This window comes from Mus musculus, chromosome 12 (genome assembly GCF_000001635.26).
Source record: "Mus musculus strain C57BL/6J chromosome 12, GRCm38.p6 C57BL/6J".
NCBI lineage: Eukaryota > Metazoa > Chordata > Mammalia > Rodentia > Muridae > Mus > Mus musculus.
This window is the reverse complement of record NC_000078.6, coordinates 31,809,548-31,822,330: the sequence shown is the minus strand read 5'-3', so window position 1 is coordinate 31,822,330 and position 12,783 is coordinate 31,809,548. Positions and strand designations below refer to the sequence as shown.

The window sequence follows — 12,783 nt, the reverse complement described above, 5'->3', positions numbered from 1 at the left end:
CCTGCTGGGAATGGGCTTCTGATTAGCCAGGGAGAGCCGAGTAGGAACAAGGAAGTGGAAATACAGCACAGGTGAGAAGGAACCATTATCCACATTTACAATAGGCCTTTCCAGGAAGATTTGTGATTAAAAATTTTAGGAAAGTTATCAATTTTTATAAGTTACACTGGACTGAGCAGACTATTTAAAATATGTGACAATGACTAGACTGTTTGCCATAGAGTCCTAGAGTCAAGTTGAGAAAATGCTTCCATAGGGTTGGCCTGTAGGTAAGTCTGTAGGGCATGAGAAGGTCCCTGGGAAATAGTCCTGGATAACGTGAGAGAGAAACACGAGTGAGCAGGCCAGGAAGCAGGAAGCTGCATTACTTCATGGCCTCTGCTTCAGTTCTTGCCTCCAGGCTCCTTCCCTGCTGGAGCTCCTGCCCTGACTTCCTTCAGTGATGGACTGTTACCTAAAAGTAAGTTTAACATGAAATAAACCTTTCCTCCCCAAGTTGCTTTTGGTCATAGTGTTTTATAACAACAAAATAAGTTCTAAGATGTACATTAATATCAATAGGGCTTTTGAAATGTGTGTCTTCATAAAGATTTCCAAAACACAATCCCTTTTTTGATGTCTTTTCTGCCATCCAATCACCATGAAGAACGGAGACAGTTGCCATTTCCCGTTCCCTGTGGTTGGGACGATAGAGAATTGTGCTCTGCTTCTGAAGGTGTAGATTAACTAAAATCAAGGATATTTGGGAAGGGATGGAAATGTCTACATCTTATGTAATGACAAGATAAATATATAAGCATTTGCCAAAATTCACATAACTTTATGTTAAAATTGGGAACTTTTACTCTATACAATAAAGCTCACAACAACCAGAAACCAAATGCAGAGAGAGAGAATCAGGACCCTTACAAGACTAAGTGATTGACAGCAGTCAATCATCCTAAGTGAAGTAGCTGCTTAACTATGTGGCATATCTCACTAGAGGTGGAGCAGGAAGCAGGAAGTAGTCTAGCTCATTCAACTCCGCCTTCTCAGCCCTGAACAAGGTTCACTATATAGTGGGCCATGTCAGTAAAGGATTATCAATAAAAATTTAACCACACACAAACTCTTACAGCCCTTGCAAAAACCTACATTCACTGTTCTGGAATTTGGCCATGAAGCTCATACACATATTTCATTGTATTTTAGATATTCTGCCATGTCTCAAGGCCATCCTGAGCTCTATATTGAGGTCCTATCTCATAGAAATAGCAACAACGACAACAAGTTTTGTGGATCCTATTTTTTTTCTTTATACTTCTTATTATTGTATGTATATATAATGGGGGGGGGTTTCCTTCCTTGTGCATGTGGGTGTCAAAAGGCAGCTTTGTGGAGTCGGTTCCTGCTACTTGGTTTTTTTTTGTTTGTTTGTTTGTTTGTTTTGTTTCAATTTGGTTTGGTTTTAAGCAATACAGCTTATTTAGCTCTGCATATTAAAAAAATAGCACTTCTCACACAACCATGTAAGTTTTCTCTATTTTTATGTGGATCCTGAAATAAAACATAGGTCACCAGCCTTGAGTGGCAAGTGCCTTTACTTGTTGAGCCATCTGATAGGTCCAAGAGAATCATATTCTAACAACCAACTTGTAACTCACAGTTCCTATCTTTACTTGTATCAAATTTTCATTTTTATAGCTTCATTTAAAAAAGAATTCACTCTAGTAAAGCATTAACTAAATTAACATCAATGGCTTTAAATTATCTATATAGGAAATACTCAGCTCAATTAAGAATGTTATTCTAAGCTGGGACTGGTGGCACACGCCTTTTATTCCAGTCCTTGGAAGGCAGAGGCAAGTAGATCTCTGTGATTTTGAAGCCAGCCTCATCTATAAAGTGAGTTTCAGGAGAGCCAAGGTTGTTATATAGAGAAAGCCTGTCTCAACTACAACAAAAAGAATTTTATTCTAAATATTAATTGTAAAACTAATCAAGTGGCTAAGAGATCCCTCATTAAGCATTATTTATGTTAAGATGATAGTTTTAACATAAGTTATTTTTATGAACCAATATTTTTGACCTCAAATTTTAAAGTAACTAAACATCTGAAATGAATCCAAATGGATGGTAACTTACAGTTTGTTGCTGAATGAAAGTGAGAAGAAAGTGCCAGGGTGACTGCATTCCAAAACATGTATAAAATTTCAGGCTGTCCATCCTGAAAACCAAAGATACAGAACAGGAGATCATTCGTTTATTTCAAGATGTGTAACAAAGGTTGGAAGATACTCAGCAGGTAATAACAAGAATTGCTCTTCTCAAGGCCCCAAGAGGTTCCCAGCACTCATATCAGGTGGCTCATGACTATTGGTAACTCTTATCCAGAGTGTCCACATACATGTGACATTCACTCACAGACACTTTGTCATAACGCATACGTAAAGTCACCAATAGAAAGAGAGTCAAGTGCTGTTTACATCCAAGCAATTACTTGCTAGTCTATCCTGCTCTTCTACCCTAGTGCCCTGGCCTTGGGCGAGGAGTGTAGACATCCTCAGCCTTCATCGCCTCATCTACAAGACGAGCTGACAGGAGAACCATCGCTGCACTGCTCTATGAAGATTACAGAGGTTAATTAAAGCCTTGGGCCAGTACATGACATACAATAAACCCTTGATGAATGGGATCTATTATCATCTTCATCCTTTGATATCCACAAGCAATTTGTGAGACTGTAACAAGATTGGCAAAGCATACACAGATCAAGCATGGTTAGCGTTATAAAAGAGAATGCTCAAAGACTTGTTATAGATTTTTTATAAAGAAACAAAAATGACAGAATTATTATTAACTCAAAATATCAGGATATTTGTATACAAATTTGAGCATGTTTTATAACTAAACACTGAAATGGAAGGGCAAGTATTGATATACACAGAATTTTTAAAAAAGAAAACAGGGGCTGGAGAGGTGGCTCAGCAGTTAAAGAGTACTGGTTGTTCTTCCAGAAGATCCAGCAGGCACATGGCTGAGATCCAATACTGCTTTCTGCCCTCCAACCTCAATAGACACTGCATGCACACAGTGCATACTGTATATGCTGACAAAATATCCATATATATAATTTTTCAAAAATCTCAAAAATATTAATTAAAAATATTACATTTTAGAATAAAATTACATTCTAAGAAATTTGAACAACTATACTAAGGTATTTTGGTATGCTTGTCACTGGTAGCCTACTAAGTTTGAAATAGAAAAATACTAATTTCATATGTTAATTTCTATGTATTTTAATTCTAGGTATGTACATAGTAATTTCAAAATAACCATATAATATATATTTTAATAATGAAACACTATCAGTGTGGTAAAAATTAAACCAAAACTATAGCATAGAATCAGATACAAGACCAGCAGAACCAAATACATAGCAAACAATGCAAAGCTTTGCATTCACATGGTCATATGTTCCACAGCAAGGGACCAATGCTATACAAAGAAAGTGTTGTCTGCTCAACAAACATACTGAGAAAGCTAGATATACACATGCTAAAAAAATGAAACAGAATCTGTACCTTATACAATAATAAAAATTAACTCAAAATGAAGACTATAACAAGACTTAAAACAGCAAAATTCCTAAAAGAAAATGTGACGTAGCTCCAAGACAACATATGCCACAATAATTCCTGGACATGACTCTGGCATTAAAACTGAAAAATGTCGGTGTGTAAATAAAAACAGTCTGTATGAAATCAAATGGATAGGAAGAGCATTTGCCAATCACAGTCACGATGAGGGGTTAATGCTTGGAACACACTAATCTATAACAACAAAAGAAGAGCTGATTAAAATGAGAGAAACGGATTAAGTAGAAGTTTCCCCAAATAAAATAACAGCAGGGTCAACATCATGAGCCAGCAGGGAAGTGCAAACCAGAGTCACAAAGACACATTGTACCCATTAATAAATTGGCCACTGTCCAATTGAGGCAAGAGAGAAGAGGCTTGTCATTACAGTACCTTCTCTGAGCCAGTACTACCAGGTGTCCAGTCACTATCACACTCCTTGTGCTACAAACAGAAAACAAAACCAAAACCACAAACCCAAACAGAACAGGTTTTGGCAAGGATGTCCTACAAACAGAGCACTTTTGAGAGGAAAGTAAAATACCATAGGCATTACACAGGACAGTAGGACTGTGGAAATGGCTTAGCGGGGCAAGTTCTGGTCACATAAGCACGAGGCCCTGCCACTTAATTCCAGAAGCCACAAAAAAAGCTGCCGGTGGCAGTGCACATTGGTAAACCCAGTGCTTCTTATGGCAAGAAACTAGGCAAGTGGGTGTGGAATTCCCAGATAACCACGGCATGCACTTGCACCACACATAGAGATGTTAAAATAAGAATTAGCACATGACTTACGAATCCTACTTCTGAATATTTATCTCAGATAGAGATTTTACATACCCATTGGACTCACTGCACCATTACTTACAAAAGGAAAGAAGTGAAAGCAACCTACGAAATCCTAAAATATTACTGGATAAGTGGTCAACACAGAAGGCAACACAGTGATCGAAGGCAAAGCACATCCAGGTTATGTGATAAAGTGTTATGGATTATCTTATGTTTACCTAAAATTATATATAATACATATAAGTGTATGTAATACACACACACTTAAGCCATTTAGCCCCACAAGAACCACAGACTGATAAGATGCCCAGTACCAGGCATGAGAAACTTCGTTTTGAATAGTTGGCCATGGTAAGCCAACTAAATCCCAAAACAATCTAGATGAGCAATATAATCATTGTTCTCTCTCAGGTGTTGAGGATGGGCCCCTATTACTGAAGTCACTGCACACCTAGCTCATAGGACTCAGATGATTCAAGCTGTGTCTAACCTGAAAGCCTCCTTCCTGTGGTCTAGCTTCCATAGTACCAGCAACTACTGTGCACGCTGCCAATGGAGGGGAACAACCAACAAAGCTGCAATAGCTTGGAACCGCAGCAGTTACCAGCATGGTAAGAAAATTAATAAGGGGCAACAAGCGGCATTCGTGTCAGGGCCAATCAACAGTGAGTGGACTGAGGTCCACTCTAAAGCAGGAAGATCTGCCTGCTACTAGAAACCCAGGCAGCTTCCTGGCACTAACGAGATCATGGATCTTAGAAAAGAATCTACTACCAACACTTTGCTAGACCAGCATAATTCCCTAATATGCTCTACATCTTAGCTTCATAACCACAGATAACTGTGGCACCATACCCCATAAAAGAAGCCTCTCGACAGCAAGTAGAGACCATCACTGAAAATGACAACTAAACAACAATACAGAGATCAACAGATAGTGGGGAGCCCAGCGTCAATGCATCTATTTCACAGCTCCTGCATCTATGAGTCAGGGAACTTGTTGGAAGAGGGGACAGAAAGTCTTTAGGAGTCAGAAAAGCAGGAATTCTGCTGTGAGATCGTCTCTTCTAGAAATTGCTACATAAACAAAACTGGGATAATGGTGTTGTCACTGGACAGGTTAACACAGAGGGAGGCTGCATGCTCCTCCACCCCTAGGCAAGGAGCTACACATGACTAAGGATTGGTGGAAGGAGAACTATTCTCTCCTAAGGATGAGCCCCATATTGGTTGTCCACAGCAGATGGTCAGTTTTGACACCATATACACACACAGACAGAAAAAAATACAGTCAGCAGATCATATATGTATATTCATACATAGATATTCATATAAACATATATGTTTGTTGCAATAATAGTCAAAGAAAAAGAGGTCATTAACTTTTTAGCATGGAGGGCGTAATTGGGGTTTGAGGAAGGATTGGAGGAAAGAAAGAGGGAAAGTGATGTCATCATATTTCAATGAAAACTTTAAAAAAATGGTATATGCATATAATAGAATATTATTCACAGCTAAAACCAAAATAAATTCTATCAAATAGTAAAAACCAGATAAACTTTGCAGGCATATGCTAAATAAAATAAGCCAAAAATATTTTTAATCTGTAATGTGTGTGTGTGTGTGTATTTATATATTTAGAGATTCCTGAAAACATGGTATGCATAGGTAACACTACTGTACTTTAGAATTAGAAATGGTTATGATGTTAAACTTTAGCTTTTATTTCACCACTATCAAAAAGTTCGTGGGTATAGGAATGACTCAGTGGACAAAGTACTTACTGTGTAAGCATGATGACCTGGGAGTGAATTCTGGGCATGAGAACCAGCAACCATGTTCCTCAGTGCATGTGTGACCTCAGTATAAGGAGACAGAGGTTCATGCCCTGGCTGTTAGTGGCCAGCCAGTCTAGCCAAAACACCTAGCTCTGGATTCAGTGAGAGACAGTCTCCAAAAGTGAGAAGTGAGGAAATACGACACAAGATTGATTTCTGCTCTCCACATCTGCATGTACATATGTACAAACACATATCTCACACATAAACACACAAAGTATTTACAAGAAATGGTGATGCATACCTATAATCACAACATGCCAAGGAGGCTGAGGCAAGAGGATCCCAAGTTTGAAGCCAGTCTGGGTAAGATATATAGTAAGATAATGAAACAAAAACAACAACGAAAATATTTTATGGTGAGTCTCTATGAATTTTTAAAAACAATAACCCTGAATATTAAAGTTTGTTTCTTATTCTGTACCAAGACAAATGTAGATTTCAGTATGTTATTTTAATTGGAGACACTGAAGTATTAATAGATTCCTTAATATTAAATGATCCTCACACTGATGGCAGGCTCCAGTGAACTACTTCAGACTATAATGTATATGCTTGCTTTAATAGATTACTGAGCCTCGGGAGACAGAACAGTCCTTGTCTAATGCTATAACTTCAACCCAGAGAGATTTCAAATTTTCTGATTCACTCAAGATAGGCAAGAATAAAATTTCTCTCTTTTGTTTGTTTTGAGATGAACTTGACCCCATCACAATTCATCTGCCTCCTTCTCCAGAGTCACTAAGGGTATGTTTTGCCAAGTCTGCTTTGACCACACTATTGAAATCAACTTGCTTTGATACCTGAAACTTTTATATATTTCTCTCTCTCTCTCTCTCTCCCTCCCTCCCTCCCTCCCTCCCTCTCTCCCTCCCTCCCTCCCCCACCCCCTCTCTCTGGCTTTGCTTTGCCTTCAAGATAGTGTAGTTTTGGCTATCCTAGAACACACTTGGCAGAGCAAGCTGCCTGCCTCTGCCTCCCCAGTGCTGTGATTAAAGACCTGTGCCATCACCTCCTGGTGTCGCATTTACATTCTTAAGATTGACCCTACTTTGCCTTTTTGAGTAGCCATGTACGTGAAGGACAGTGATGTCTCTTTTTAAATTGCAGTTACACGATTCCTAATGTGAACTACTTTTCTTGCTAGGGGTAGAAAAGAGAAGTGGTTCAAAATATGTTTGGGGGGCACTTTTCATAGACTGAAATTTTCTCTCCACAAATAATCTTAAGATAGTTTACACATTAAAATGGACAATAAAATGATTTCAACATTTGGTAACTTTTTGTAACTGAAAAAATGTAAATAAAATTAATATTCTAACTAATAAATTAATTATACTTTCTTGGGAAAGTCTATTTCATTTCCCATCTCAGATTTAGTATGAGAAAGTTTTTGGAATAGAATTTTGTCTGTATTCTACACATCTCTTCATTTCCTCCCTCTGTATCATGATGTGATCTTAAACCACAATATGGAAATTTCATCTTACAGCTTTGCCTTGTTCTAAATATCCATTACAGGGGAGTCAGGATAACGGGCAGCCATAGCTTTCATCATCGCCTTTTATAATTCCCTTCCCTTCCTTTGTTTTCTGCAGTTGTTATATGTGATCTTTTTTTTTTTTCTTTCATCTCCTTCATGGGATGAACACTACAGATTTCAAATTCATCAAAGGCCACATTTAGTGCACCCCTAAAGAGTTTTAATCTTATATGATTTTGTGCCTCACTTTTCAGAAGCAAAAATAAAGATTCATCTTCCGAAGATACTGTTAAAAAGATTTAGAATTCTAAATATTAGGAATTGATAAACTAAATAATAATCAATATAAAGCTTTGAACAAACTGAAGGTATTTCCTCAATAAATACGAATGCAGGAAAAGCTTTTAGGCTATTTCAAGCAACCGGCTATGTATTAATACAAGGGATAATTCTTCCATTTAGTATGGTGAGAAAAACGTGCTCTACTCTGAGTATATGAGTCATCATTCTGACATTTGTGGTCCACGTGTGACATACAAAGGTAACAGTGGGACTCTCTTTATTATAAAGTCAAGATCTTTCGTTTTTGACCAAAAGGCAAGACTGCATTTACTACTCTGATATGGAAAAGAAGAGCACACAACACAGGGGGCAGGCAGAGGAAAAGCACAAGCGAATGTATTTGGAAAAGAGGAAGGTAAAGATGTAAGACAGGCAAGGGTAAGATCAAGAGGCAACTGCTCATTATATGAGGTACTGGTCAGCCACTTGAGAGATTTAACAAGAAAATATCATCATGATCTAGATTTTAGTTTAGGAAAAACATTTGGATAGTAACATAGAAGTTTGATTGGAAACAATACTATAAATTAGGAACTAAACAGGAGGATTTGTCTAAGGCCAAAGTAGAAGAGAAGCAAGAGCAGTATGGAAGAAGCTGGTATGACTATATAAATATGGTATATATATATGGTATATATATATGGTGTATATATATATGGTATATATATGGTATATATATATATGGTATATATATATGGTATATATATATGGTATATATATATGGTATATATATATATATGGTGTATATATATATATGGTATGACTATATATATATATATATATATGAATGAATGACACATCAAAGCAAGATACATTTGGGAAGAACCAGAAAGATGGAGTGTGTACAAAAAAAATGGAACTCCCAAAGGAGCAGCTGGTGGGCAAAGAAAGAGAAGCTCATAGAGACCGTGTTTGTAAAGCCTGTGGGGACCCAAGTGAAATTCATCTATAGCAACAAATGTAAATAATTTTTTTAAAAAAATATATTAATAAAAAAATAAACACAAACTTTCTGCTTAAAAGCAAGATCCAGCTAAACTGATTCACATGATACCTGCACATGGAGATGGCAGCAACTGCTAGCATGTGTGAGGTACACGTGGCATGAGAAAGGAGAGATACTTAGGAACTACAGCAGAGGGGTTCAGAAGACAGAAATAAGACATAAGTGAATTTGCCTATCCTGCACAAAATATTTCAGCCCCCAACTCTCATTGGTAGACTTGCAGAATGTCTTATTCATTACCACTGTATCTCACACAGCATTTATTCTGACCAAGGGACTCACTTCATAGCTAGAGAAGTACAACAGTGGGCCCATGCTCACTGACTCTACTGATCAGGCTTAAATTCTCCTCCATGAAGCAGCTGGCCTAAGAGAATGGTGGAATGGTTGTTTGAAGACAGTTATGGTACCAGTCACATGACAGTAGACTTAAGAACTGGGGCAGGGTGTTCCAGAAGATGGTATATGCTTTGAATCACTGTCCATTATATGGTAGTTTCTCTCACTCCTGGGATTCACCAATCCAGGAATTAAGGAGAGGACAGGAAATGCTGTCTTTCACTCACTATCTTCCCTAGTGACAAACTAAGGCAATTTTTACTTCCTGTCCCCACAATCTTAAGTTCTACTGGTCCAGAAGTTTGGGTCTGGCCAGGGAAGCACTCCTGCCAGAATAAAACAAACATTCCTTTGAGCTGAAGCTTGAGACTTGCTAATCTGAGCTTCTGATGTCAGTAAAGGAAATGGCCAATGAAAGGATTACCAGTGTTGGAAGGAGTAATTGAGCTAGAGTGCTGGGGGAATTTGAATTGCTCTGTACAAGGAGAAGAAAATAGCAGATCTAGTAAACGAGGAAAATACCTAATAAAAAAAATAAAAATAAAAAAAAAGAAAGAAAATAGCAGATCTACAGTGCAAGAGGTCCTTTAGGTTACCTCTTGGTGTTATCGTGTCCTGTGAATAAAGTCAAGGAAACTACTACAACCCAATCGAAACAAAATGACAAAGGGCACAGACTCTTAAGGAATAAAATTATGGGTCACTCTTCAAGGAAAACCAAAACAAAACAAACCAGCAAAACAAAACAAACAAACAAAAAAACAAGGCTTGCTAAGGTGTTAAACATGGAGGGAATATAGAATGGGTAAGAGGAAGGTAGTTAAAAATACTAGCTAAGGCCATGCGACCAGGTGCAGTAACAAGGATTATAAGTGAAATGAGTATTTCTGTCCTATTTTGTTAAGAATATGTTTGCACATATATTCAAATATATTAAGTAGATATTATATGTTTTCTTTACTCATTTTCTTTCATACATTACAACATTTCTATCATACATTACAACATCATTGCAGAGTATCTTATCATATTTAAATTATGAAATTAAAAGACCAAGCATTCTTCAAGGAACATGGACATCTATTCTAAAATAAATAATGCATTTGTGGCTACACATAAGATAGTTCCATCATGCAAGGTAGAATTACAACCTGAAATTGAGTATGACATAAGGAAATGTGATTAGGCGCCAGGTTGACAATGAGTAAGTAGACTGTGATGTCAAACACTGGTGGTCAAATTGACTACATTTGTAATTAAAGCCAAGCAGCTAGGCGTGTCTATTAGAGATGTTTGTGACTGATCATTTGAGGTGTGAAGATTCACCCTAAATCTGGGCCATATCTGCTGGTGGCAGCCCTCATGAAAAGGACATGGAAGAAGGAGGCTTTTGCTTTCTGCATGTTTGCCCCTGCTCTTGCTGGGAAGTTCATCTATCCTGTTGCTGAGGCATCCTTTGTGGGTATTAGAACCTGCTTCTTCAGGATTCTAATGTAAACTGAAGACTAGCAGCACTCTAGGAATTCCCCAGAATTCCACCAATGGATGGGGACTGTTGAGACATCCAGTCCATGAAATGAGCAACTACTGGGTTCTTTGTCTTTCCATCATGAGATAGCTACTGTTAAAACACCTGGACCGGGGGCTGATGAGATGACTCAGTGGGCAAGAGCACCTGACTGCTCTTCCGAAGGTCTGGAGTTCAAATCCCAGCAACCACATGGTGGCTCACAACCATCTGTAACGAAATCTGACTCCCTCTGGAGTGTCTGAAGTGTACTTACATATAAATAAATAAAAATCTTAAAAAAAAACAAAAAACAAAAAACACCTAGACCACAGCCTATAAGGCACTTTAATCCCCTTTTAATATACATATTCATTCATTTAATCATTTCTGTTCCTTTAGCGAATGCTGACTATCACACCACATTTGGGGTTTTTTGTTTTCAGATATAAACATTGAGGTGGGGAGCTATACAGTAGAGACTTAAGAGAGGTGAGTGCTTAGTAGAGACTGGAGGGAGGTGAGTGCTCTGGAGAGACTAGAGAGAGACTTACCATTACAAACACAGGAGGAGCCTGGGTGGAAAGGGGGAACTTCCTTCTTCCTTCCAGACAAAAGCATACAGCAAGGATCATCAGAGACACCACATTTTGGACTTGGACAAAGGTTTCTAAGTCAAGTGAGGTGACTGAGAAAAGGTGAGAGAGAAGCAGGCTAAGATCAAAAGAAAAGAAGATGCAAATGACTTAGAGAAAAGTCTGTGCCAGAGATCTCCTTATAGAGAGATACATCATGAATGAGGAAGCCTGCAGACTTGATCAAAGAAACCAAGTGGATATGAATTGTAAATTAGTCCTTATTCATCTTCTGAACTCAAATCAGAGGAACCCTGGCTTTGCAAATACAAGATGAAGAAAGAAGTTCTCAAAAGCAGATTTATGGAGTTAAGTCTCATCTCATCTGACATGGAGTGTGACTAGGAACAGCAATGCCTTACATGTCAGGGGAGTTGGATGACAAAAAAACAGTGTTAAAAACAAATAAATTAAAAGTTCTCTCCAACCTCAAGTCGCATCTTTTGTCATCAGCTATCCAGTTACCTAAGATATTACTGGGTCCTAGTCAGCACTCCATGTCAGCCCAGATGAGATCTGTATACACATACACAGGTGTCAGGGCATATGCAAACACAGATACACACACAGGAAATAACAGAGTAAAACACAGTTGGCATAATGGAAGAAAATGTTGTCTAACCAAGAATCAAATGAAGAGCTGGCATTCGAAATACCTAACTGAAAGGTTCTGATGTCTCATTTACTGCTTTTGTTAGATATCCACCCAATCACATGTCAAATAAATCTTCATGTCAAGACAGTGACACTGCTGAATTCTGTTGTGGTAATTAATATTTTAACATTTTTTCAACATATACTTCTGTGTAGAACTGGATTATAATTTTCTTTATCATCTTTGAGCTTAGTAGTAAGGGTATAATAGACTCACTAAATGGATTGGGTGGGTGGGAAGTGTTCCTCTCCTTTAAGATAATAGAGCTCCTCTTCCTTGAATTCTTTAAAACAAAAACAAAAAACACTTAAAGAAGTATCTGGGCCGACTGTTTTGCTGTTTAAACAGCAGATTCAATCTCTTTAAAGGCTTTAGGAGTGTGACTCATGCTTCCAAAGTCTAAGCACACACTGGAGAGGCTGCACTTATCTAGAAATGTATCCATTTCTACTTACATCTTAAAATGAGTTCTTCATAGTATACTTATATATTTTTATAATTTTAATTTTGATGAAAATTTATATTTAGAGATAATATACAAAAATAAAAAAGAATCCATTTACTAATTG

At 37.7% G+C, this 12,783-nt stretch overlaps 1 protein-coding gene across 7 annotated transcripts in view; it reads right to left on the bottom strand.

Moving 5' to 3' along the window:
• Cog5 (component of oligomeric golgi complex 5) overlaps positions 1–12,783 on the bottom strand; it is a 282,812-nt gene that overhangs the window by 115,300 nt on the left and 154,729 nt on the right. For all 7 annotated transcript variants that reach the window (XM_011243868.3, XM_006515084.4, XM_006515083.2 and 4 more), the window contains one exon: positions 2,125–2,206. In XM_011243868.3, coding sequence (XP_011242170.1) covers positions 2,125–2,206 — 82 coding nt within the window. The remainder of the gene's footprint in view (positions 1–2,124; positions 2,207–12,783) is intronic.